This window comes from Fusarium graminearum, chromosome 3, assembly GCF_000240135.3.
Source record: "Fusarium graminearum PH-1 chromosome 3, whole genome shotgun sequence".
Lineage (NCBI taxonomy): Eukaryota > Fungi > Ascomycota > Sordariomycetes > Hypocreales > Nectriaceae > Fusarium > Fusarium graminearum.
Genome location: NC_026476.1, coordinates 5,729,640 through 5,756,202, shown reverse-complemented (window position 1 = coordinate 5,756,202; position 26,563 = coordinate 5,729,640). Strand labels below are relative to the sequence as shown.

Here is a 26,563-nt window from a genome sequence, read left to right as displayed (position 1 = left end):
TTGGACATTTGAAACTGCGAAACTCTCAACTGAGAAGACAGCAGGGGAGCATACTATCGATTGCTACCATGACAAGGATTTTCTCATCCGATTATGACGTGCGGACAACGGTTTCGTGTGCCAAGTAGCCGTGCTAACCGAGCCGTGCTAACCGGTCAACGACAAGACGTGAACCAGAGTCTTTTTGACGGCGTATTTGAAGGCGTATTTGAGAATATAACTGTTAAAAATAGCTCACGGGGTTACTTGTGTTTTGGAACGAAACGTAAATCTTTGTTTTGCAAGCTCCTTCCTCCCAGATATATTATATGTTTCCGCAGCCTGAATAGGTATGTATGTCACTGGTGTCGGGGGGTGTGCTGAACATGGTTAGAGGCTCTATGGTTCCGTCTTATTATCTTGGTATACGACAGCGATGCCTTATTCGACAATAACTCTATGTTCAATAATCTCGTCGCTATTGATTTTGAGCAGGTTGTCTAGCTGAGATGAATTATTCATGTGGGGGCGAAGACATCGGGCCTTGAGGACGACTTGATGTTTCACAATACGATACACATGACACTGCGAGTCGTGGTAATGATGAGGATCTGCATGGGTCATTCCAAAGGTGAATGATTGGGTCGAAGACGTAGCATAGGATTCAACCCCAGCAAACGAGATGTTCCACATGTGCCGCGTGTTACGGCGATCTCAAGGTCACAACGCCGCTGGAAGGTTGGAATTGGGATATAAATAAAGCGGATGCTCAACATACCGAGTATAAGAACGACCACTACGTCTTGGCAAGAGTCAAAGAACCTAGAGAGTTTCGTTTCTTTGTTTCTTGAATTATGGCTCTTGCTATATCCGATGCTCAACAAGCAAAGGCGCCATTCGTATTGTACTGACCATGCCACTTCATAGCGCTACGGATTGGACTGCCGCATTGATGAGAGTTTGAAATATTCTAAAGAAAGATCATTAACGGCTTGACGTACATGGAAATTGTACTGACGCGATGCGATCCTGAAGCCAAGACAAGGCTGTCTCTCGGCTAGTGTACGATCAAGACTCAAGGAATCAGCTGGACTTGGCTCTTGGCAGCGTATTTCAGCCTCTAGACTATAAAGTTGTCTTGGCATTGAGCTGCTTGCAATTATTTTGTGAACCATTAGTGACTTGAACTACTTGGTGGTTGATATAACTGAAATGGCAATATTAGTGATTTGAACTACCTACGAATTAGTTGCCTCTCATATCGAATTGCAAGGATGTCCACTTTAACATCGCAACTACAAATCAGACCTATTAAAGGCCCAATGCTTGCACATGACAGAATTGGCATAAAATAAGACTACAAGAGAGACCACTGCAGAGTCGAGGCAAAAGTATATGTAGGCAAGAAAAAAATGATAAGAGAAGGACTCTTGAAGAGTCCGACTGTTTTCCAGTCGACGTGGGCCTGATTCGAACAGACGCCTCCGAGGAGAATAGATTTCTAGTCTATCGCGTTAGACCACTCCGCCACCACGCCTTATCGGATTGTTGAAAGCAGGCGACAAACTACCGTACACAAATGCAGTTGCTGTGACGATTGAGACATTGGTTGGATAAATGATATGTCAAATGCACTTTCGCCTTGGATGAGCCAGCCAGCCCATACCTAGCAGATAAATGTGTCTGCCTCGTGGTTCGCCAGTGGCTATGTAAACGCCTTATTGTAACGTGTTTGTTTATCTTACCCCGACTTACCGTAGAGCCTTACTTTCCCCCTCAATGAACTGTTTACTAAAACTCCCATCTCTGACGGTTTCCGAAAACTTGAACAACAATTCATCTAATTTTCTTCTACACAAGCTGACAATGGAGTTCGCACTAAGTGCAGGTGCCGTTGGTGACTTCATTTCAATTGCTGCCCTGATCAAGGACATCGTTGTCGCCCTTGACGACTCGCGTGGATCCGCCAAACAATACAGAGAGCTAGTGCAGCAACTCAACACTCTCGACCAGACACTGGACACAGTACAGCAGACGCTCAAAGATCCTCGCATGACACATTCCTTGGAACTTATCTCAGCAATCGTGCTTGACACAGTGACCAAGACCAAGAAATGCTTGGTAGACTTCCTGGACCAGATTAGCAAGTATGAGCCAGCCTTGAGCACAACTGCTTTTGTGAAGAAGGCTTCATTGAATGGTGCTTCAAAGAAGGTCCGGTGGAAAGCGACGAGCAATTGCAGGAAGGTTCAGTGGAAGCTGAACGAGAAAGATATCGACAGATTCCGCGCCGAGGTGGTGGGATACACTATAGCGCTTGAAATGGTTTTAGGGGTGATTACAATGTAAGCTTTCTCATCTGACTATCTATACAGTTTCTGACTTTAGTAGACGGTTATTGCAAAGGAACTATGATTCACTGGTCAGAGAACAACAAAATGCCGAGAAACGTACAACCGACTTGATTCATCGATCAAAGACATCATTGGGAACATCACTCGACTCCATAGGTCGAAACATAGTTTCTAAACTGGAGATCATCCACAGCTTAGTCGCACAGCTCAAGACAACAACCGGTCACATTGTCTCTTTGATACAGAGCGTCGCAGGGGATATTAGCAGCATCAAGGCAATCGTGATGCATCTCGACAGAGGACCAGGCGATGAACATTTTATCCTGGAAAATATCACCGGGAGGAGATTTCCCATCCATTTGAAGACTATCACTTCTTGGGCAGTTCTTGAGTTCATACTGAATGAGCGTTTCAAGGGGAAGAAAGGTGCTCGTCGGGTCCAGCACAAGCGTTACACTCTGGTGGAGGACAAGACCCATAGAGAGGTCGACCAGTCAATACCATGGGACGGTGCTTTTTTGCCATATCAGAAAATCAACATGAGCTTGATATGTAATGAAGTTGAAGGCAATGACACAAATGGAAAGGGAGCATCAAGCTGCCCTTTTTGCAAGATGCTCTCGGGCAGCCTAGCCTCAACTGGGGTTGAGTTGAAATGGAAAGTCTATGCCCTTTTCCCACTGTAATATGTTTGGCTAACTGGATCTTCAGTGAGAGTTGTGGAAGATTTTTCACAAGAGTGGTCGAGGTTAACCACGGCGAACTAAATCAAGTGCCAGGATTAGCGGAATCCAGCTGCTCAGAAAACGTTTCAGACGAGGACGCATACACAAGATTTCACGAATCGAAAAGTATCAGCCCTCAAACTAGACCCGGAATGGGGTCACTTCCATCCATTTCAGGTTACGATTCAGATGATGAAGATGTTCGAGGTTTTGTAAGGGTTCATCTTGTCTCGAAAAAAAATCAGAGCGACCGAGCGCCTCGCTGTAGAAGACGCGTCAAACCACATCATCAATCACGAAAGCGATCTCACAGCACCAGTGCTTCACCCACACAGCACGCCGGAGTTAGATTCCACGACGTCTTTTGGCATATCCTCCCCTCAAGGTCAAGAAGAACAACGAAAGGGCTTCAAACAAAAGCAGCGAATTTCCAACCCGAATCCTCCTGCTGTTTTTCTTAACATGCCCCCACTCTCCCGAGTTTATACCCCGGACGACATTCCAAAGCATCGGGACGATAAAAGGGTGTGCATGGACCGTTCGTATAGGATAATGGTTGAGAAACCTAACAGCAGGGCTACCTATAGTTCACGATTTTACGGGTAGAAGGGATTACGAGGCTGAAAGGACAATAGACTCTACTCCCCTCGGAGATAGCAGTTGGGCATAGCGGATTAGACACCGGTCCCTCCTACTACAGAAGAAGGCGGGGATTGGGAGTTTAAATATTTCCTGTTTGAGTGGTAAAGACCTATAGTTGTAGAGCCAAAAAGCAAAAGGATTGTCGGTGGAGAGGCTCGAACTCTCGACCTTTGGATTACCCTGGTGTTTAACCAAGTCATACTCAACGAATTACTTCGCATATGAGACCAACGCTCTAACCAACTGAGCCACACCGACCAGATACTGAGAGGCCTCTTCTTAAGTACTATATTGTCTACTCCACAAAGACAACAGTCAGATACTCTCAGTCCACACAACGGACCAAGAGATCAGTTGCATACATTCAATCCCAGTAGTAAAGCAATGAGCGCAGTAGGCAAGAAGTAAGTTGAGCTACTTACAATAATAAAAACATGTGCAGGCCAGTGCGTATCACAAAGTATCAACAGTTGCAATCTGGACATGCATTTCGCAGTCCGGCATGCCACAATCGGCATCGAGAAGCAAAAAGGAACAGCCAGATGTTTCATCTGTCTATGCCACGTCAAGGGATCGAACCTTGGACCTTGTCATTACTAGTGACACGCTCTACCACTGAGCCAACGCGGCGCCGTCTAGATAGTAGGCTACCTCGTGGGGATTGGGTGAGGGCCGCGATGGCTAGGAATATGCGTGTGCATGATGAACTGCTCGTCTTGGATCAATGATGGCATCATGGATATCCAAGAGAGTTGTCGTGAATTTCATCTAGCTGGGCAAGGGCCGCAGTAGACAATCCCATCGTGGTAGACAGACGCGTAGGTATCCCGAATCCAGGCTGGTGACTGTATAAGGATCTTGACTGAGTGAATCTCTAGACGAACGTCATCATGTATAAACACAATGGTATTCTCAACACTAAATTGAGTCGTGATCTGGTACTTGGTATGCTTTGTGTTTGCATGGCCATGTTGAAGAATGCAACGGGAATCGCAGGGTTGACTTTACTCTCTGGTCTGGAAAGGTTATTCTCAAAGGGGGGACGCGGCAAAAACCGCAATTCGCTAGTCTCTATTCCCCATCCTGTAGGTAGTCTGCATTGTCAGTTTGAGTCAATGGATGGATGTCTTGCGTCAATCAGTTCGGCAAAAATGAATTGTGACCCAAGTTGATACAAAAGTCAAAAATGATTGATAAGACTGGGATTCGAACCCAGGCCCCTTTCGAGACTGCGAATCGTTACTAGTTCGAATCGAACCTGAACACAGCGCCTTAGACCGCTCGGCCATCTTACCATTTGATTGGATGCTGGTAGCGGGCAGATTTTGTGAATATGTCGACCAATTTCAAATCAACGAGTCCAGAGACGCATCAACAGCGATATGTATCTGATAGTAACTGCCGCAAGACGTCTTGGAAACTATTATATTTACTATTATTCCATTGATCTGGTCATATGCATGTTCTTTGTCAGTAAAACTATAAAACAGTCTCTTTGTGGTGAAGCGTCTCAAGATGCAGTGTGTTCCAAGCATGGGAACGTGTAAGCAAAGGTGTGGAATTTCTATCAACACCCGAACGCGTCCGAATCATGACAGAAAAAGGCTGATAGATAAGCCAAAAACTCAAGGATAATATATCAGACGTGTAAATGCAACAAATCTCATTATGTCTGCAATTGCATCCAATTCTTTCTCAGAAATCAGTCCGCTCAATCTACCCTACATCCCAAGCAACTGAAAATACAGTGGTCCAAGCTCTGTAAGACGCGTTCCAGGGCTAATTTCCAGCGCGACTCTTGCACGTCCACGGTGGCGTAAATCGCGCTATTACTCCCAACCTCCATGTCCTTCCAATGTCAAGGCGATACTTTGATCGGTAATTGCCGTGATCCACAATCATTGCATCATGGTTTCACCGCGTCTGCAAGCGCGTAGGGTCTCTGACACATGTGCAACACAAGTTGTCTGACACCACGTGCGTTGAGTTGCGTTGCAGGAAGCGCCACCATTGAATAAGCATCTCACCTCATCACCTTTATTTCATCTTGTCTCTCGCCTTTCAGTTCATCTCATCTCATCTTGTCTTAGGACCTGTACTAGTGTGCTATCCATCTACGAGCCGCTTCGTTCATCACCCCAACTCAAGGTTACTACATTCACTCAAAACTCAGCAATGTCCACGTTCAACAGTGTATCGTATTAGGTGTAGCATGCACTTCGTACATGATAAATGTACAAAAATCAACTACAAAACACAACTACCATCCACCATCGTATGCTCCGTTAGGAACGCCATCCAATCATAGAAGCCATTGCTTCTGACCAACAAGAAAAAGTAGTTAAAGAGAGACGATAAAAAACTAAAATAATAAAAGAAGATATAGTTGAATTAAACACCTGGAGGTGTGAAGCCAGGTAGCTTGGGCCAGTCACCAAGTTTGCCTGGATCACCACCAATGCGGACCCAAATGGCGTGCGATGGAGTAGGTCCATCAAGCACAAACATCTGGTACCAAGAAGGAGGACTGACAAAGGCATTGGGAGGTGCCGTCACGCTGCAGGTCTTGCCAGAGCATGAAAACTCGGGGAACAAGGTACGCTGACCCATGCTCACACCGTGAGTAGCACCAACAGAAGCCATGAGGGACACGCGGAGCTTGGAAGCACCCTCCTCAAGATCAGATGTGAGAGTAAAAGTGTAGCTCTCGCCATAAGTCCAATCACGGTCCGAGATGGTAAAGTTGGGCTGGGTAGCACCAGACAAAAGGTAGTCGGGCCAGAAGTACTCAATGCGCTTCTCCTGGGGATGCTTGCCCTGATCTTGAGGGTCAGAGCCAGAGACGAGAACCTTTCCGTCGCTGAGGAGGACAGCTTCAGAGTGGTACAGACGGGCGATGGTGGTGTTGGCAAGGACAGTCATGCGCTGGCCGAGAGGCTCCTCGGGGTCGTACATGACTGCGTTCAAGTTGGCATTGTCAGCGAGACCGAAGCCACCGCGGCCGACTTGGGCACCACCGAGGATGAGGTAGCGGCCATCAGGGAGGGCGACCATGTTGGGCATGACTCGCTTAGAAGGCTGCGACTGTTAGTACATGAAATTGAACAAGTCAAAGATAATGATCACTTACCATGCGCTCGATGGCCCACTCAGCACCCTCAACATCAGGCGCCATCAAGACACAGTTGTCGAGAGCGTCATTGCCAGGCTCATGGGTAGTACCACCACAGATGAGAATCTCGACGGGATCACTGTAAGGAGCCTTGTGAGGCAAGACCATCAAAGTACCCTGGAGAGGATAGTTGCGACCAGTCAATGGGTTGTTGATTTGTCCAGGCATGTCAGGCAGCTTCTTGATAGACTGGAAGTCGACCTGAGAAAGAAGACGAGACTCATTAAATTGAGTAAAGAAAATGTTACCAGAAGGCAAGATGGCCATGTGAGGGTAAGAGTTGGTTCGGCCAATGTTCTCAGCGCGCTCAAGGTAGTCGACGTAAGTCGACTCTGTCACACCAGCAGGGTGAGGGAGGACTTCAGCGGTGGGAACAATGGGGGCGTCGGAGCCAGACTCGCCACCCATGGCAAGAATGGAACCGTTGGAAAGAACAAGAGCAGTGGGATACCAGCGAGGGTCAAAGAGTCGTAGCTGCGTGTAATCCTCTTCCCAGACGTTGGTGCCATTGTCGACTCCTTGGGGGGAATCAGGGGTGAAGAAGCGAATACCGTAGACTGACTCGGCAGACCAACCACCAATGTTGATGATACGGCCAGCCTTGTCAGGGAGGGTGAATGAAGCAGAGCAAAAGACATCGGTCTTGAGAGCGAGTTCACGGTAGATGTTGGTGGTGTAGTCAAACTCGAAAGAGCCCTCGGTGTCATCATCAGACGTACCGTGCTTCTCGACAAAAACGATCTTGTCGTTGATGCCGACAGAGCTGATCAGGGGAATGATGGGAGAAGTAGAAAAGTGGTCGTACTTTCCAGCCTTGGGACCAGATGCGTAGTGAAAGGTGTTGAGAGAAGCACCAGTCCACTCATAGTAGTTGATGTGGTTTCCAGCACCGCATGTGGAATTGCGATCACCAGGGCAGGCCATGCTGCAGAAACTGTCGTCCTTCCAGACATCACCCCTGTTCTCGACAGCTTTGAGATCACCGCAAACACATTGGCGACCGTACTCGACACCACCAGCGGAGTAACCGAACTTCTGGCAGCGGTTGAGACAGGTCTCGATGGTCATGTTGCTGGTAGCATAGCTGCCGGCGTCCTCATAGAGCCACTGGAGAAGGTAGGGGTTGTTGTTGTCAAAGACACAGCCCTTGTACTCCCAGTCGCCGGGAAGACCGTCTTTCTTGGCAACAGGGATGGGGTTGACCTCAAAGTCGCCATCGGAGTAGAGCGATAGGCGACTTCCAGCACCGCACATCTGGCTGCTGTCGCCCGAGCAGGGCATGTTGCAGTCAGATTCCTTGACCTTGGAAGCAGCATTGTTCAGAGCATTGCCGCACAAGCACTCCTCGGCATACTCGACACCAGCGATCTTGAAGCCGTCTGCGATGCAGGTGGCGATACACTTCTGGGGAGTCATGCTCTTGGAAGTCCCGGCAGCTTGCAAGGCACGGCCCGGCGGGTCAGTGTAGCAACCTGCATAAGACCAGGTTCCAGGCAAGTCGCTAGCGACAGGACTAGCAGTACCGGAAGCAGAGGCCGTGGCGGAAACAGTTTCAGTGGGGGATCCTGAAGGAACAGATGTCCCGCCAGCTGAAGCCTTGCCAAAGACGGTCAGCCTGTCGCCGGCGCCGCAAGGCTGCTCATCATCGCCAGTGCATGGCATGTTACAATCAGCCTCATCAGTCTTTGTAGTGGGCCTCTTGCTGCCGCAGACTAGTCACAAAAAGCGCAGGTCAGTCACAAGATCGATCAATAAATTACGAATATACTGCATGCATATCCCAAAAGAGGAAGAGAATTTCACTTACAGCACTCCTTGGAGTACTCCATGCCCGCAAACGCATAGCCGAGACCAACGCAATGGGCGACGCAGGTCTCAGCTGTGAGGCCCGTCTCGTCATAGTGAACAGGGCCGTCGAGAGCGCGCTTGGAGGTGCTATCGATGTAGCAGCCCAGGTAGCTCCAGCCGTCGCGTGGCGATTCAGGCGCCGTCAGATCCCTGCGAAAGATGGCGCTCGCAGACGTCAAGGGAAGGGACGCTGCGGCGAGCGCAGCAAAACGAAGCACCAGCATGATGGCTGGATGCTGTACGATGTGACAGAAGTGGAAGAGGGGTGTGGGGAGACAGGCAAACGAAACAAAAAATAACGAAAGACTTGGATAAAAGCGAAGGAAATGAGTGTATCAAGGGGTGGATAATGTGAAGTGGGATACGATGTGCAGAAGGGCTGGAACTCTGTTGTTAACGAAGGACTGAATCCCCATGCAATGCAGAAACTCAGGAGAAGGTGACATGGTGGTTGGATAACCTGTACATATATGACTTGCCCTCATACCCGAGGCATAGGAAAAGTTTCTCACCTCTCTCAGCTGCCCACATCCCTTTGTCCATTTGATAGGGCCCCTTTCCGCTACATTAGCTGTTCAATAGTCCAAGAGTCAGCCCATTTTCGCCCATCCCTTAATACAATTAAGATTCTTACTATTGTGCACGCGGAACGGTGGACTTGGTCCTTGTGATTATGCAGGTGGACGGGCGCGTGAACACAGCAGAGTAGCAGAATAATCTTTCGCCTAGAGCCTTGTGATCAGAAGAAGCAACAGCTTGTTGGTGGATCAGGCGAGTATTACTGCATATTGGATCCATTTTGGCCCAAAGGGTCGAGACAAGCCGGACCTGTCTTGGCAAAAGTTCTTGTCAAATTGCTGACCGGCGCCACATCGGCTCAGACTCAGCCTTGTGATGGGGTTTGTGTGCTGTACTATGTACTATACGCAGACATTTGGGAATGCTACTTGGGCGAAGAAGGGTTCACGGTAAGCCTGAGGTGTTGCAACTCTGATCGACAGGGTCAGGGCAGCTAATCTCTCGATCTGTACGAAGAGTGGGTGGAGAAGTCATGGACCATCCCCTGAACCTTCGTTTGTGGAGAGTTCGCGAGGAACGAGTTGGGCTAATTAACATGTGTAAGACTCTCTATCTTAGGGCCGGTCTAAAGCGCTGGTTCATCTATAGAGTTATCCACGATAAGGTTGAAACCAAACTAGACGGAAGTATTTTTTTTAAACCACCTATCCACCAGGCAAATTGGAGTTGAGTCTAAGAGGCGACGGACTGTATCATAATGATTTCTGTTCAGCACGACGGTTCAGGGGACTCAGACGTAGCGTCCAACCGTAATTGGGCGGGTAAAAGATATGTATCTGCACAGACAACCATGAACGAATGTAAACCCCTGCTCGATTTGGACAGTTCGGAACGACAACAAGGTGTTGGCCCGGTTGGCCAAAAAGTAAATAACCGAGGGAAGTGGATGCCACAAGAATCCCTGGCCTTGTATAAATGTAACCCACACCGAGGACCACGATATGAGAGAATCATGAAGCAAGGGAAAAAACACGAGCCTTGGCTGCAGGCAAAAGTTCTCCCACCTGCAAGAGACAGGGGGACACTGCATCAAAAAGATATTTTATCATGACTGCAGAGTACAGGTTTCTGTGAGCGCTTAGCCAGGGTCTCTTATCATGTCATCCTCGGAATGCAACCACTTGAGGCTTCGCTTGGCAGAATACCAAGACCATTGTATTGAGTGTGTTGGCCCTGTAATTGTCATGTCCAGGATAATTTAATGCTTTGCCAGCGCACAAGGCCTTGGCCGTTATGGGATATGCATCGAGGGTCTATACTAGTGAGGTACAACACACAGTAGATGGATAAAAATACACACAATCCACCCTGGACGTGCAAATCATCCATCTTGGTTCTCTCTGAGTAGAAATTCCATCGACGATCTGTGATAGCTCACCGTTTTATTTCCTGATTTATTCCCTGTATCTAAAGAGATATGCGACCGGTAGTATGTAAGCAATCTTGGATGTAAGAGAAAGTACAGTATGACCGCATATACAAAAAAAATGGTAACTGTCAGCATGGAATGCAAGGTCCGCACAAGCAAATCTGGATTAACCTCCGAATGCTGACACGAGATCGAGAAGCGATGAACCAAGATTACAAGTGATAGCCTCAAAGATAGAGAGATAGACAATGTCCCACCAATAATGTTGTATCTGTCCATGTTGGTGAGAATTTAGTGTCAAACGACATATCTCCGTGTAAGACACCACGTGGGGGGATAAATGCGAAAAAAAATAGCGAAAAGTCAGATTATCAAGAAATTATATCGATGCCATTCTCTATGTATTACTCATTCCACCAGTGAGATCCAGAAAAAAAAAGAAAGACCCTGATCCAGGAAAAACCAATCGTGCATGATCCTTTATTCAGATCTGACAGCCCCAGCACATCTGCCCTCCTGCCACATCTTGACAGACTTCACAACCATGCCACGATCCTTGACAGGACCCCAGGTGGGCAGCCAAGTAGAGTTGGCCTTCCAAAAGTCTCGCATGGGGGTCTCGCTGCTGTCAGCCCAGGGCTTGTCGCCAATCGCGTCGCTGTGAGGCAGGATAGATTAGCATGTAAGATCGAGTGGGAACGAAAAAGTGGATTTGAAGAAGAGATGGAGAAAATAGTGGGAATAACTCACGGAAACCAGCCGTTAGTACCGCCGACTGCAACGTTGAGGATGAGGTAGAATGATTCGTCAAAAGGTGTGTTTTTGCGACCTGTGCTGCTCCACGGGTCCGTGGGGATGGAACCGTTGATGGACTGGCCGGCGAATTCACCGTAGGTCCAGAGGTTCTTGTTCTTGGTGAAGTCAAAGAATTGAACTTGCTGTGGAAAAGTCAGTAACTGTTGTTGAGATGGGCAAGAAAAAGACTTACTCGAAGACGACCATCAAGCCAGGTAAAGAGATACTTCTCACTCCACTCCAGACCATATGTGTGGAATTTCTCAGAGTAGAGGACTCGCTTGCCTCCCCACTCGCCATAAGCTCTCCTCCAGCGATCATTCTCCGTAGCAGTTCCCCAGTGAAGCGCCGATGACACAAGATTGTTACCCATGGGGTACGTCCTCGCATCGTTACCACGGCTCTCAGCAATATCAATCTCACCTGACTTGGGCCACTCGCCGTAGACCTCATCCTGGGGCATCATCCAGATGGCAGGCCAGAGCCAGTCACCTTTGGGCATACGCGCCACGACCTCAACGCGGCCGTACCGGATGGTCTTTTTACCCTTTGTATTTAGGCGCGCGGACCGCACAGGGTTGATTATCTGACCGAGGGTGGCGTTGCTGTGGGCTGCGCAAGGCCAGCGGTCGTTGTTCTTCTTGATGCTCTTGGCTGTGCACTTGCCCCAGACGCGGCTGTTGGTGGTCATGTTGACCGTGAAACCATTAAGGAGTTGGTCTCTGGTGATGGAAGTGCTCTCAAGTGTCGCTGTAGGGACGATGTGAAGACCCTCTGCGTCGACATATGAGTTGGCTGGATCATTTGTAGTCCAGTCAAAGGCACCAGTACTGAAATGCATCAGCGATGAAATGAAAATTAGATAAAAAAAACATACCCGAAGCCGTTCATTTGAACTTCATGGTTCCAATTGTTGAGATCCTTGAATTGGTCGTTCATGACCATGCAGTACTAAATCAGTCAGTATCATGTCGTGAAAGATATCATGAGCTTCACTTACCTCGTGCTTGGGGACCTGAGTCTCGGTCCAGCAGAGAAATGCACCAATACCTGGACATTGTTATTAGCAATTAGTTAAAATGAACAGAAGTAAACTTACCAAGACCGATAGTGATACATGTGTAGAAAATGGTACTATCCCAATTCCACTGTTTCTTGTTACTCTCTAGCCATGGCTTCTCAAACTCGCCCTGAAGACGACTGCTTCTGAAGCGTCGACGGACGGTGGGTGCTGTCGAAGTTAGTTGAGAAATTGTACAGAAATAAAGAAAAACACACCATCAAATGAAGAAGTTGTGCGATGTCCCAATTGTCGTGATGCCAAAGACTCAGCAATGGGCGTCGCGACAGCGGGTGTTGCAAAAGGGTTATCAGTGTTATCAACACCAGGCGTAGCGAAAGGGTTCGCTCCGCGCTGTGAAGAAGAGTCCTCCGCCGCAGCGGCAGAGGTAGCAGTCCTTGAACCTTCCATTACCAAAGTGGAGATATGCCAATGTTTGGGGAACTGACAAAACAAAAAGACCAGGGAGGGGGAGAGGGGAAGAGTAACTGTAGCCAGCGAACGAATTTATCCAAGGACCTCTTTGTTCAAGAATGCATTTGGCCTGTTTTTCCTCGGAGGGTCTTGATGGATGTCGAGCTGAAAGAATACCAAGGCTCGCTACAGAGTAACAAGAACTGGATACGAGCAAGACGACAGGGATGATGGGAAAAGAGATGCTGGTTCTTGGGTCTCGACCTCGACCTCGACCAACAAACACATGTGCTTTATCGCCTCCGTGTTGATGAGGTGATTATGCAAGATATCAATATAATGATAGAGAAAGAAAGATTAGAAAAAAAATACAGGCATTAATAAAAAACTGTTGAGATGTAGAGTAATCTCGTCTCACGCCAGCAACCAATATTTCCATATCAACGAGCAACAAACATGAGGTCCGACCAGTCCAGAACCCCAAACACATGTCGAGATAAACAAAAAACCACGCTTAACCTAATCGAATAAAAATTATGTGTCAGCGTTAGCGGCGTCAGACGGCTGAGGGGATTTTTTAAAAAAAGAAACTAGTCTAGGAGAAAAAAATAAGGCCACAAACTTGTGTCAAATTCGCGATTGGCTTAGCACCGAAATAAGGCTCTGCGGGCCGTAGTAGACTACTGGGTGGGATAAAAAAGAACCCCCGAACAGAGTGGGAGGAAAGAGAGCGAGTTCTTGTCTGTACAACAAAGTATTACTGCATATATACATGCAGGTTTCACATGCGATGCAACAGCAGAATCATGCCGCTAGTAGTCAAAGAGGAAGTTCTATCGCTGTGCTGGAGTCCCTGGCCCTGGTTTGAACTGCCAAGAGATGCAATGTCCTCTCGCTGTTGACCAGGATCCAGGGGGGCAAGGGGACGACGTTATCTTGGACCAGGGTCAGGATCAGGGCCTTTGCTAGCGGATGACGGGCCGTCCACTGCACTATCCCATAACAATACTGGCTCGACGTTATCTTTTTTTCTACAGTAACTTCTTTCTGTGTCACTTCCCGCGCTACTGTAGCCTCTTGGGATAATGTTCCGTATTATCGAACTTGTTTTTCTTTTTTTTTTTCCTATGCTACTGTTCTATGAAACGTGTTGTATTACATGCATTTGACTGCTTTTATCCCATTCGTTCATTGGATCTTGTACGGTTCTATCATATCTCGATGGCTGGTGATAGCCATCATCTCTCTTGTCCTTGGATCTAATATTAGCCTGCTATCGTTAAGCGACTCGGAGAAAAAGAAGAGAGATTACATTGTCAAAAAACGCCGCACGACTACATGGCGTATTCTGCAACCTTGCTCGTAAAATTCAAAAAAGAGGCCTTGACCAACCCACTTTCTCTCACCTTGGTCTTGTTGCCTCGTTTTTGACGAACTGCCGATGATATTTTGAGCACGCACCTCTTCTTGCTCGGACACGCTAAAGAAGTCTAGCCTAATCTTTTCTACGAGGCCTTGTCTCTTGTTCTGCGAACCCACTTTGAAGCCGAACACAGCCTTGCTTTGTTTGACTCAACGAGATTGTTTCGTGATTTGTTCCATCTAGTTCGTCTTTAGCCACCCCAGTCCATGATCCCCACTGCCAAAAAGTTCTAGCTCAGGTAGATCACCCTTGTTGTTCTGGTTACAGGTACGGTACGTTCCGATTGACATGTAATAGTTACCTCTGTTAAGAAGAAAAGTACTAGGCATCAGCTCGCTAGACGTGACATGGGCGCCAAATCAAGCATGCATTGCTCGGTTCCCCGTAACCCAGGTACTGACTGCACCCGTACAAGATACAGGGGCAGGGAATGAGAGGGGCAAGGGGGGAGGAGACGATAGAACACGTTTTCCTCGTGCAGAAAAGTTACTGCAGTGAACAAGGATACAGCATTCTTTTGATTGTGATTGTTGGCGTTACGTGCTAGAGGCCCAGAGGCCGGGCCCTGAGTCTGAATCTCACCGAGAAAGAGATATGCATGGCCTGGAAACACGATAAACCCCGTTCCCAACAAAGAGATAGATGCGAGGCCGAAACGACAGCAACCATCACCGCCGCCCACGTTTCTTCCTCCACTCTGACCTGACGCTTACATACTGTACGATCCGCACAGGTAACCATCATATCCGATACCGTGGTCGAAATTCCAGACTCCATCTCAGCTCAGATCGGCGGTTCAGCTCAAAGCTCGCCACTGCGTTGGTATCTTTGTCTAGTGTTGTTTTGTCACGTCCCTGCTGTACTGTAGTAAAATCTACTCAAATCTCACTCTGACACGGATAAGGCGTGCAGAAAAAAACACATTCATAACTTGCTTGACCCGCGGTTATCATACTCTCTCTGCCTTGCTCACCTTACTTTGTTGACGACTGCCCTTTCTTCCCTCTTGGCTTCTTGAAGGGCCTCCCCCTCCTCTTTCTTTTTACCCTTTCTTCCCTCCGTCCCCATTTTCTACACCCTTCCCTACCCCTGGTCCTGTCTTGGGCAGATCTTCACCTTCGTTTTGACCCTCTTGACTTCTTTGGACCCAACCCTTCGTTATTCCCAAGTTGTGTGCGTGTGACCTGAAGCCATCTCGTGTGTCTTCACCTCCACGTGAGTCCCAGCCATGACTTCAGAGAAGCCTGCCTCTCGTTTTATCGAGACGGGCGTGCTCCAGCCGCCCAGTCCGACCATGGACTCTGCCACGCTCAAGAGGCTTGAAGCTGGTGACCATGGACCGCCTTCACCTGCTGCCCAGCTACCTTCGTTCATGATGCAGCAGAAATCTCCAGAGCTGAAGAGAGGACCGCTCACGAGATCTTCGCACAGCTCCTACTCGGGCACGCCAGCTGTGATGCAGATTCCCGATGCCACGGCTGCGGATCTACCAGTTGTGAGTAAAACTTTTCCTCTTTGACGAGCATGAACTGTGTTTCATGTTTGGGGATCCAACATCGCTGTTACCCTTCCCCTTCACCGCCCTGACCCAGTGTGATGGGTAACTTACTAGTCCACATTTGCCTGCAGCTTGACGATCACCAAACAACATGATCTGCACGATGAAAATAGCACATACTGACAATAACAGGTCGCAAAGTACATTGCTCGTCGAGCAACTTTACTAGGTTGGTTCGATGAACCTGCCGCTGCTGCTATGACTAGTGGCTGGTCATCAACATGTATTGCGCTCAAGAAGCCTGATGGCTCTTACCTCTACAATCCAGATGACCCAAGCCCTGACCTAGCGGCAGCCATCGGTCGCATGAACGAGGCTGCTGTCGTCTCAATGTCGTCTGAGGTGACCAGCGCAGTTCTCGATACCATCAAGCCTGAGCAGGCGTGCCTTGTCAACGAAGACACTGGTGCTCGCATTCCCATCGTTGCAACCCTCAATGATATCCATGACTCACTCGTGCACCTCACCAGCGCATGCATCGTTGTCCAAGAGCGATGCGTGCTGATTTGGTCACACGAGGCGAGAACCGTCCTCAATGTTGCACACAATGTTGAGAAGCAGATGTTGGGTTTTGTAAGTCACTTCTTCAGGCATTGAGATTTCATGAGTCTAACTTGATTGCAGATCGTTGGTCCCAACATGCCCCAAGGTCTGCTGGCCCAGACCGAGGAGCATTCCGTTGAGAATTATCACACGCCCGTTCGTGGTGCGATTGACGAGAACAACGAAGTCTACCAGGCCGCCATCAAAGTCGAGGAGGGCGGCGATGACGACGACGGTGACATCGAGGGTAAAGCGCTCAAGCGTCCCACTCTGCTTATTCATTCTTTCAGAATCGGTATTGTTATGATCTTGGTTATTCTGACCCAAAGTGTGGGTGTCTCAAGAGTAAGTCGCATCCCGACTGTCAAATACCGTTACTAACTAGATTCAGCTCATCCGACAATGGTCTTGGGATGGTGATTACAAGCGTTTTGCATTGGCTGCTGTCATTCCTCCTCTCATGATTCTGTCGTTGGTAAGTGACTTTAAAGGCAATTGAGCGATGACTTACTCACAATGTCGCAGTTCTTCTTCATCGTTGTCGTCAGTAGTGTCTTCCAGCTTCTTCTCCCAGCTGGAATCTGTTTGAAGAATTCAAAGTTCCACTCTGGTAAGTTCACAGCCTTTGCGGTCGCGACACCTTTGCGCTGCTGTACTAATAATGTCCAATAGCCATTAAGCCCAACCCCAAGCGATACAAGGACTACCAGCTTCCACACATCACTGTTCAAATGCCTGTCTACAAGGAAGGTCTTCGAGGGTAAGTTTACATCTACTACTTTGTTCAACATTCGCTGACTCTTCACAGTGTCATCGTCCCGACCATGGTCTCGGTCATGGCTGCCATCCAACATTACGAGAACCAAGGTGGCACAGCTTCCGTCTACATCAATGACGACGGTATGCAGTGCATTCAGCCTGAACTCGCCGCCGCCCGTAAGCAGTACTATCGCGAGAACGGTATTGGCTACTGTGCCCGTCTTCCCAACAAGAAGAGCCCCAAAGGCAAGGGTGCTTTCTCTTGGTTCAAGCGTTCTCCTCCTGTGGACCCCGAAGTCGACAACCAAGATGAAAGCTCTCGTTCTCCTCAGGGTCGTGCCAATGCACTTGGCTTCGAGAGAAAGGGAAAGTTCAAGAAGGCTAGTAACATGAACTACTGCCTTGCCTTTTCCAACCGAGTCGAAGATGAGATGCTGAGGCTCACTGATCTTGAGTGTCAGAACCGTGGCTGCAACTACGAGGAATTGAGCGCTGAGGATGACGATCGTCTTTACGAACAGGCTCTGCAGAACATGGTTGATGCTGATGAGGGCAAGACCTGGGCTGAGGGTAACATCCGTATGGGTGAGATTATTCTTCTTATTGACTGCGATACCCGTCTCCCCGTCGACTGTCTTCTTTACGGTGCTCTTGAGATGTACGAGAGCCCCGAGGTCGCTATTTTGCAACACGGATCAGGCGTCATGCAAGTCGCCCACAACATTTTCGAGAACGGTATCACATACTTCACCAACGTCATCTACACAGCTATCAAGTACGGTGTTGGTACCGGTGATGTCGCTCCTTTTGTCGGCCACAACGCTTTCCTTCGCTGGAAGGCTGTTCAGAGTGTCGCGTTTGTTGATCCTTCAGACAAGGTCACCAAATGGTGGTCTGACGCGCACGTCTCTGAGGATTTCGACATCAGCCTGAGGGTTCAGATGGCTGGTATGGTTTGTCGTCTGGCTACCTACCACAACGGTGGTTTCCAGGAGGGTGTTTCTCTGACCATCTACGATGAGCTGAACCGATGGGAGAAGTACGCCTATGGATGCAACGAGCTTGTGTTTCATCCTTTCTACCAGTGGATCTACAAGGGCCCTGTCACCAGGCTGTTTCTCCGATTCCTCTGGAGCAACATGCCGGTTTCTAGCAAGATTTCCATCATCGCCTACATCTTCACTTGTAAGTTTTCATCTCTGTCTCTTATTTGTGTCACAGTCTAACATCTACAGATTACGCCCTTGCTGCTGGTCTTCTCCTAACGATGATCAACTACGTCCTCGTCGGTTTATTTTTCTACGACCTCGACCAGTTCTACATGCCCTCATGGGGCATTTGGGTCTCGCTTCTAGTCGTGTTTAACGGCATCGGAACGGTCGCGACCAGCATGACTCGTCACCGTCTCAAGGAAAAGTCGTTCTGGACGGCTATCCTCGAAGCAGCCAAATGGCTTCCCTTCCTCCTTCTCTTCTTTGGTGGCATCAGTATCAACTGTGCCAAGGCTCTTTTGTGTCACGCCTTTTCCATCAATATCGAATGGGCGTCGACATCCAAGGAGCTGGGTCCTACAGGTATTTACATCGGTCTCAACAAGATGATGCACCGATTCAAGTGGACATTCATTATTTGCTTCGCCCTCTCCGGTGGCATGATTTATATGGCCATCGGTGCTCCCTGGGGCTGGACTATTGCGCCTGGGGAGTTTTCATCTGGTACATTTGCTATCGTGCCGCTGGCTGTACAGATTGGCTGCGCCTTTTGTTTGCCGCTCTTCCTCGGCTTGACATAATTACAACAAAAAAAAACGACGAAAAAGAAAATTGAAAAACAATGAAAAGGAACAAAATTCATCAGGATCTCGAATATGGGACAATAACGAAACATTAGATAAACGAAAATGCGAGACTAATACATATCATGAATGGGAAATGGATAATTAGTTGGTCAACATAGAATGGAACTGGTCTAGCTAGGGATGCTCTCATCTGGGCCTGGCTATAATACAACTTCAAACTTTTGAAATATATTCTTTGTGTGCAATCGACCTTTGTGATGTTTCTAGCGACTGTATACATACATGATGGTGTGCTATCGAGGCTTTAACCACGTGATTAGCTTGCTTTATGCGACCCTTCTCTGACTACCTGGTAGGATTACTTGGAGTGAAGACCACGTTCTTTAACCTTGACTACGCTGCAAGAAATGTGTAGAAAGATCATTCCAAGTTAAAAGCACCTGTACCTGTATATCTGGGAGGCTTGGGGGAAATGCCTTGGACAATTGTGTAATATTTTACTTGTTAACTGAGTAAGCACACTGTGTCCCAGGAAGGTCTCCTCACCCGGTTATGTATGGATGTAAGAGCTAATCAACGAGAGACATTGCTTATGTCTCACCGAGATCTTAGCACTGAAGGGATACGCCACTGACGCGAGGCTATCACCTGATGATAAGATTTCCATCTTAAATCACACTTTTCAAGCATTATGACTCCAATACTTACACAAGACCTTTTTTTTTTGCCTTGCCCTGCCCTAATATAAGGTTCAGCTGGGCATTAAATGCGTCACTTGCTTCCATCCGACTTTTTTCCTCTTCCCTCCACCAACATGCGAGGCTTTCACATCGCGATATCGGAATTGTATCTCGGACAGTTGATCAGTTTCCGATTAGGCTATTTCTTTCGGAAGGATCTTGCTCTTGGCCGAGTATCACGCATGCTAATTACTTTGCCGTCGACGATATATGCTAAAGAGGTTTCATGCTAACCCTTGCTGAGGAATTATATTTGTTTGCTGCTAATTGCCAAGCGCTAAGTATGGGCTCACCTCAGCGCTAACCCTGCTAGGGATAAAACCCGTCGGGTAATTCAGTTAAAGGATCAACACAGGCTAATCCAACATAAAACAAAGACATAAGACACTGTTTTGACATTCCAATCTCACTTGTATACCCCTTTTTGAATCCTTATCCATACGAATAATACTCCAGAATGGGGTTCAAGGTTATAGTTGTAGGCGCCGGGCCGGTTGGCTTGGTGCTTGCACACGCGCTCCAAGCTTCCGGTATCGACTACTTGCTTGTTGAGCAGAGAAGACAAGTTCCCCCGGAGCCAGCTTACGGTGTTTTCATATGGCCTCAGATTATGCGTATCCTTCACCAACTGGGCCTCCTTGATGTCGTCTCGGCTGTCGGTCAACCCATGCTCCAGGCGATTCATAGATCAATGGATGGCAAGGTTCTTCATGAAGAGGAGGGTTTCCAAAAGCTTGGAGTCATGTAAGTCAACAAACTCATGCTCGACATTTTCGGGAAGTGCTGACATAAACAGGTTCGGGTATTCCATGACATTGTTCAGCCGCTTGGACTTTGCGCTGGCTTTGTTAAACGCTCTCCACAACAAAGAGGAACGCGTAAAAGTAAACAAACGACTCAGCAAAATAACCCAGGATAAGAAGGGCGTGAGAGTCGAGTTCGCTGATGGTACTTTCGAAGAAGGATCAATTGTGGTTGGCGCCGATGGTGTCTGGAGTAGCGTGAGAGATCAGATGGTAGCCCAGGCACCAAAGGGACTCTTCGACGAGACCGTAAACCCCTTCGAGGCGACTCATGCCGGTGTTTTTGCCAAAGCAGATCTCAACCCGCGTCTTGAGCCAGGTAGAAACATCAACGTCTACCAAGAAGATTCACATGTGCAAGTCTTTACCAACAGAAACGAGGCTATGATCATTGTCTACCACCGCATCCCAGCTGAAAGAAAGAGAACATACTTTGGACAGAACGATGCCGAAGAAGCTGCAAAGCCTTGGCTAGATGTCTCTGTCGGCGAGGGCCTGACTTTTGGAGACCTTTGGAAAAAGAAGACTGCTGGCGGAACAGCCAACTATGATGAAGGTGTGCTGCCATTCTGGCACTGGGGAAGAATGGTTCTGGTAGGAGATGCGGCTCACAAGGTGTGTTTTACTCCGCTGACCCAGAGGCTGAGACTGATATGCTAACATCTGCAGATGAACCCCATCAGAGGAGCAGGCGCATGCTGCGGTATCGAAGACTCCATCGCGTTAGTAAACACTCTCAAGAGAGTTTTGCGCTCCAACCCAGACCCAAAATTCTTCGAACTCAGCCAGGCATTCGTAGCCTACCAGCACGAGCGCGAAGGAGCAGCCAAGTTATGGATGGAGATTTCACGACTCAATCTTGAGTTGTGCATTGGACCTCACCAACCCGCACTGAGGGCGGCGAGTATCGCGGATGTAAAGTTCCTGCCTCTGGTCGCAGATGGGCCGATATTGAATGGCTTGCCGTTCGAGGAGATGGTTGGGCTTATTCCTTGGACGAGAAAGGTGAGAGGAAAGAAGAGAGACGAGGAAGCCAAGGCGAAGCTATGATTGCGTTGATGCGTGTGCGTATTTTTTTTTTTTATAGACAAAGGCGATAAGAGCATTAGATATGATTTGTGTTGAATAGACGTTCAAACAACGACCTGTCAAGTTTGGTGTTTAGTTCCTGAGACCCAAGAGTGGCCTGCTCATGGTCTGGGATGAGTTTGGACCCTGAAGATCTGATATTAATAATCCAATATTGAGAGGGGCCAAAGTATAATTTTGACCGTGTTTGTGAGCCGTTTAGAACTGGAGGACCGTGACATATACCTCGGTTTATTGATGTTTGCCCAACAGACCATCATCTGCCCATTGCCGATACTCATGGATATGAGAAATAAACTCTCGGTTGTGTCCGTACGGAATATTGTATCGCGTCAATCGTTTTATGTCAATGCTTGATATGGATGAACGCTTCTTGCACATCGTCATTTGATTGGCCTGGCAAGTTTACCAACCAAAGTGGCCAAAGAATAAAGTTTCCTTGTTATTACCGAATTGATCAATTGACTTTGACATTTACGGATACAGGCCCACGGCAATGTATTCATCTTTAACTTTACAGCGCATCTAACAACTGCCAAGAAACATGAAACGTATCATCCCAATCGGCAAGCGATGGTCCGTCATCAAAATCTCTTTCTTAAACCTTGATTGTATGTTACCGCTTACTTTAACCCGATTTAGTGACTCTAAAAAAGATAAAGAGAGAGTTTGTGATAGCTTCAATCACCAGAACTTGGAACAAGACATGTTATATGATGTGACACCAGTGGCATTGGCATTGACACGTGGGGGAGATGAGCAGGGGTCTTCCCAACGGCGGATCCGTAGTCAGTTTCATCTAGACATGACCGAGTCATTCTTTATACTGCAAACAGACAAGACAAGACGTTTTGAGACGTGACAATCTGACTATATCTGCATTGAAATATAGCTAGGCTGACACTTGTTAACTTCCCACCACCACAACCCATCGATCTCTATTTCGAGTCTCGGCATCGGTCCGACACGGCAGATCGCCATCTACACAGCCCATTTCCAGTATACCTGCCCTGTCTCTCCAGAAATACGAAAAGCCCTCTTTGGAAACCGTGCAGGGATGATCTTGGGACGTGGAGTTTCAGGACAAAAGTGAAGCGCTATGCACATGCCTCTTAGAGATATGGATAAGACCAGATCCCCGGTATTTAAAGTTCACCCTGGAGACCTGCCAAGTCGGCTCCTGCCAGGAACTGGTTTGTGTCATTGGAGCAACATCTCGTCCGATTACGTCTGGATAATTTCTTTAGAGTTAACTGCCGACTATCAAAGTCATGGGGAATAGATGAACTGTGGGTTTCGATAAACTGCCGATGGTGAGTGATCGTCTGGACTTATATAACCTCAAACGTCATCGTCCAATTTACTCACAACCCAACGAGCAAGCCTCTTCTTCTGTCTTTTACTCTTCGCTGCTAGTCAACGTCTTTCTTTTCACCAGTAACCATATTCATTCTTTCGTTGCAGCGCAACCATGTCTCTCTTTAAGGCAGTGTTGACCACACTGTCAGTGTCCACCATCGTTTCGGCCTCTGCCATTCCCTTGGTCGAGCGTCAAGACAATGGCAGTGCCGCTCCCGCCCCCACTGACGCTCCCGCCCCGGCCCCCGATGTCGACTGCGCACCCAATTCGTCCACTGGCCTAAAGGCAGAGTGCTGGAAAGCTTGTGAGTAATAATGAAAAGACGATGGGATTCGGGCTGACATGGATTAGTGGACATGGACAAGTACATCAAGGATTGGGTCGCTGCCAACGGTACTGCAGCCAACTGCGAGGAGCTCGGCTTTGCTCAATGTTATCTCCAGGCCAACGTGAGTTGACAAACCAACATCGACTTCAACTATTACTAATATCTCTCTCAGGGCTTCACTGGTCTCACTTGCAACCTGATCACCAGCGACACTTGCCCACCTTTCAACACCAAGAGCGTCGAGAAGTACGAGTCTAACCAGCAGTTCTACGTATGATACCCATTTGTCCCTTTCAAATCTCATGCTGACCAAAACTAGGCTCTCTGGAACATCTACACCATCTACCAATTCTTCAACCAGTACTCCCAAGCTCTCAGCAATGGTGCTTCCCTTGCTGGACAAACAGTCGATGCTATCGTCGCCAAGGTTGCTCCTCCCGTCGAAGCCAACACGCCCCAGAGCGAACTCTTCAGTGTCCTTACTTCCACTCTCGGAGTGGTCTCCACATTCACCGGTCTTGTCCCTGGAAACGCCGGTCTAGGTGTAGGCTTGATCAGGGGTGGTCTCTCTTCTGCCCTGGACCTTGCTGGCAAGCTCGGCAAGCCTTTGAAGATCACTCAGAAAGCAGATGACCGCTTTGTCCAGCTTGGTGACATTGGTTCCGGCTTGGCCAAGTTCGTCGAGACGTACCAGCAGAACCTTCTTGACAGTGTCAAGACGATCCAGGGTGACCAAGAGCTCTTCCTCGCTGCTTGCGCCGAGGGTGGATTCTCTCAGCGAGTCACCACTTCGCTTACTATTCAAGCCAGCACTCTCTACCGCCAGCTTCAGCTCTTCATCCTCTCAAGCGCCCTCAAGGCCAACGGTATCATCTCTTCCCGAAGCACCGGCATCCTTGCTCAGGACGTTGCCAGAGACACTGGTGAAGTCACATGCGACAGTCTTAGTGCCGCCAGCAGCTGCTTCCAGTGGTTTGTCGATGAAAAGGCCAAGAACACCTATTCCTTCCACAACCCCAACGACTGGAGCAACACCCACATCGATCTCATGGTGGCCATCATCGATAACGGATGGGCCGACCTTGCTGATGTTTTCGAGATCGAGAACTGCGCTGGCAAGACACCTGAGTTTGACCCTGCCACTCTTGGTATCACATGTCTTGTAAGTTGACACTACTTCTGAGATATCGACCTCTGACTAACACGACTTACAGGCTACTCACGGCTACTGCGAGTGGGATTACTCAGGCAAGCTTCCCTCCACTACCAGGAAGCAGTGGACGAACTGCGACAACGACAGCAAGTGGGGTACACTTTGCAGCAGCTTTGCCGAGGGTAAACTTGGTAAGTTCCACCATGATATGAATCTTGTCATTGCAATTTTGCTAACAGTATTCAAACAGTTCCCGAATCTTACCTCGGCCCTCTATTGTCCAACAGTGCCTTTTTCTGCAAGAGGCAGTAAGCATAAACCGTTATTGGGAAACCCGGACTACCCAGTTGAGCTTGGAGAACATGAGCTTGGAAGGCTAGCCTGAAGGGTGATAGGGGAATACACCTTTATACATATAGATGACTTGAATTTAAAGCTTTTTGAACTTTGACGGGCAATACGGCTTGATGCCGACCGCGCCCTCTAACGTCTTTGCATTGTACGTCGCTTTGGCTACAACTCTTTCCTCTCAACTTGAACTGGTGTGAATCGATCTTTCGTATTGACTTGTCTTTCATGTTTATCCTGTAGCTGCCCAGGCAACAGGGGTTGAATGCACCTATCAGCAACTGTTGATTGCGCCTCATCCTGCGCCCCAGCGACTGCGTTTTTGTTCACTGCAATTTTAACCCCCCTTAAGCTCTCTGACAGTGAAGTTGAAATTGCCGTGAAGCTAGCTGGCTCATTTCACCCCCTACAGTTCTAACTACCAAAATGAACCATCGGCAATTCTCAATCTAACACAACCTCCCAGAATGCACAGGTTTAGTTCAACGTAAGCTACCCACTAAAGGATCTAGTGTCGGCTGACATGTTGTCTAGCAATACTTTCTGATTCGCCGGGGATCCTTCTGGAATCGAACTTGGCCAGATTGACAAGCTATCGAATCAAAACATCGAGTTATTGATACAGTCAGCTTGTTTTCTGCTTCAAGTTAGATCATGAGGGGAACCGATATAAACCCCATTAATACCAATCATACTTGGGGATCCACGACTTGAGTTTATATTTCATTAATTGACTAAAAACTGTCCATTTTAAAATGACGCAAAATAAGCCTGTTATTGTTCTTATTCCTGGCGGCTTTTGCAGTCCCGAAACGTACCAAGCTGTTGCCGATTGTCTTCGAGAGGACAGCTTCACAGTCAAAGTCATCACATTGACAACCACCAGAACCCTTCCGTCAGAAGACCCCGACCACGATGAACACAAAGACCTGGCCAGCAAGGGAATGCTAGACGACGTTAAAGAGATCCACGACAGTATCGCTAAGGAACTTGATGAGGGCTCTAAAGTTGTTCTCTTTGGCCATAGCTACGGAAGTCTCCCAGGCCTCTTGTCCATTGAGGGATATACCCTGGAGGAACGTAAAGCAAAAGGACTTGCTGGAGGCATTAAAGCCTATGCGGCTGTCGCTGGATTCGCATTTGCGGTTCGCGAGAGAAACATTTACGGGACTACGGAACAAGGTCCCGTGATGCCTAATCATTCTCACGAGGTAAGTTTGAACAACATGGAGATTGACACCCGGCTAAAAGCTTATGTTGAATACAGGAGGGCGGCCTTGTGCATCTCCATGATACATTCAAACCATCCTTCTTTAGCGATCTATCAGTCAACGAACGAGACGAAGCCTGGAAAAAGGTCCTTGGCAGCCAGAGCCGCAAGAGTTTCGATCACCTGGCAGACTTTATCAATGCGGATGTCAAGATTCCCACGACATATGTCAAGTGTGAGAAGGACAAAGTTCTACCTCAGGTGTATCAAGATAATTTTATCCAGGCAGGAGGATTTAGTAAAGTGGAAAGCCTGCCTTCTGGCCATTTTCCATTTCTAAGCATGCCGAAAGAGACGGCTGAGCTTTTTGGACGGATTGCTATGGCATAACTGTTCGGGTTTCACTTTACCAAAGGCAACTAGTAGAGTCCAATTCTTTACACTCGCGTCAGGACTGTGTGGTTGGTTAGGCAGTTTACCATCGGTATCCTTCTTGTCGACCAAAGCAAGTCCG

General features: G+C 48.1%; 7 protein-coding genes and 4 non-coding genes across 11 annotated transcripts; 5 read left to right on the top strand and 6 right to left on the bottom strand.

Moving 5' to 3' along the window:
* Nucleotides 1-1,434: 1,434 nt before the first annotated feature.
* Nucleotides 1,435-1,516, bottom strand: FGSG_20773. The gene has a single exon. It is a non-coding gene; the product is annotated as a tRNA-Ser (tRNA).
* Nucleotides 1,517-1,845: 329 nt separating this feature from the next.
* Nucleotides 1,846-2,328, top strand: FGSG_11096 (uncharacterized protein; the record flags this gene model as incomplete). Its single annotated transcript, XM_011326959.1, has 1 exon — nt 1,846-2,328. One exon carries the CDS (start codon nt 1,846-1,848, stop codon nt 2,326-2,328), a length of 483 nt encoding a protein of 160 aa, XP_011325261.1.
* Nucleotides 2,329-3,840: 1,512 nt separating this feature from the next.
* FGSG_20772 lies at nt 3,841-3,958 on the bottom strand. The gene has a single exon. It is a non-coding gene; the product is annotated as a tRNA-Met (tRNA).
* A 300-nt stretch (nt 3,959-4,258) lies between these two features.
* Nucleotides 4,259-4,330, bottom strand: FGSG_20771. Its single transcript has one exon. It is a non-coding gene; the product is annotated as a tRNA-Thr (tRNA).
* Nucleotides 4,331-4,891: 561 nt separating this feature from the next.
* FGSG_20770 lies at nt 4,892-4,995 on the bottom strand. Its single transcript has one exon. It is a non-coding gene; the product is annotated as a tRNA-Leu (tRNA).
* Nucleotides 4,996-5,921: 926 nt separating this feature from the next.
* FGSG_11097 (uncharacterized protein) lies at nt 5,922-8,944 on the bottom strand (the record flags this gene model as incomplete). Its single annotated transcript, XM_011326958.1, has 3 exons — nt 5,922-6,778; nt 6,831-8,584; nt 8,680-8,944. The coding sequence occupies 3 exons, from the start codon at nt 8,942-8,944 to the stop codon at nt 6,092-6,094; spliced, it is 2,706 nt and encodes a 901-aa protein (XP_011325260.1). The 3' UTR covers nt 5,922-6,091.
* Nucleotides 8,945-11,106: 2,162 nt separating this feature from the next.
* Nucleotides 11,107-12,934, bottom strand: FGSG_11098 (uncharacterized protein; the record flags this gene model as incomplete). Its single annotated transcript, XM_011326957.1, has 7 exons — nt 11,107-11,326; nt 11,419-11,606; nt 11,657-12,293; nt 12,341-12,414; nt 12,464-12,513; nt 12,563-12,694; nt 12,742-12,934. The coding sequence occupies 7 exons, from the start codon at nt 12,932-12,934 to the stop codon at nt 11,149-11,151; spliced, it is 1,452 nt and encodes a 483-aa protein (XP_011325259.1). The 3' UTR covers nt 11,107-11,148.
* Nucleotides 12,935-15,588: 2,654 nt separating this feature from the next.
* FGSG_11099 (uncharacterized protein) lies at nt 15,589-19,012 on the top strand (the record flags this gene model as incomplete). Its single annotated transcript, XM_011326956.1, has 8 exons — nt 15,589-15,855; nt 16,051-16,491; nt 16,543-16,791; nt 16,847-16,936; nt 16,987-17,071; nt 17,134-17,211; nt 17,338-18,405; nt 18,456-19,012. The coding sequence occupies 8 exons, from the start codon at nt 15,589-15,591 to the stop codon at nt 19,010-19,012; spliced, it is 2,835 nt and encodes a 944-aa protein (XP_011325258.1).
* Nucleotides 19,013-20,215: 1,203 nt separating this feature from the next.
* FGSG_11100 (uncharacterized protein) lies at nt 20,216-21,726 on the top strand (the record flags this gene model as incomplete). Its single annotated transcript, XM_011326955.1, has 4 exons — nt 20,216-20,502; nt 20,555-21,176; nt 21,231-21,566; nt 21,691-21,726. 4 exons carry the CDS (start codon nt 20,216-20,218, stop codon nt 21,724-21,726), a joined length of 1,281 nt encoding a protein of 426 aa, XP_011325257.1.
* A 1,395-nt stretch (nt 21,727-23,121) lies between these two features.
* On the top strand, nt 23,122-24,803 carry FGSG_11101 (uncharacterized protein; the record flags this gene model as incomplete). Its single annotated transcript, XM_011326954.1, has 6 exons — nt 23,122-23,314; nt 23,362-23,459; nt 23,511-23,609; nt 23,658-24,500; nt 24,553-24,682; nt 24,742-24,803. The coding sequence occupies 6 exons, from the start codon at nt 23,122-23,124 to the stop codon at nt 24,801-24,803; spliced, it is 1,425 nt and encodes a 474-aa protein (XP_011325256.1).
* A 980-nt stretch (nt 24,804-25,783) lies between these two features.
* Nucleotides 25,784-26,439, top strand: FGSG_11102 (uncharacterized protein; the record flags this gene model as incomplete). The annotated part of the gene is made up of 2 exons (XM_011326953.1): nt 25,784-26,050; nt 26,107-26,439. 2 exons carry the CDS (start codon nt 25,784-25,786, stop codon nt 26,437-26,439), a joined length of 600 nt encoding a protein of 199 aa, XP_011325255.1.
* Nucleotides 26,440-26,563: the final 124 nt, after the last annotated feature.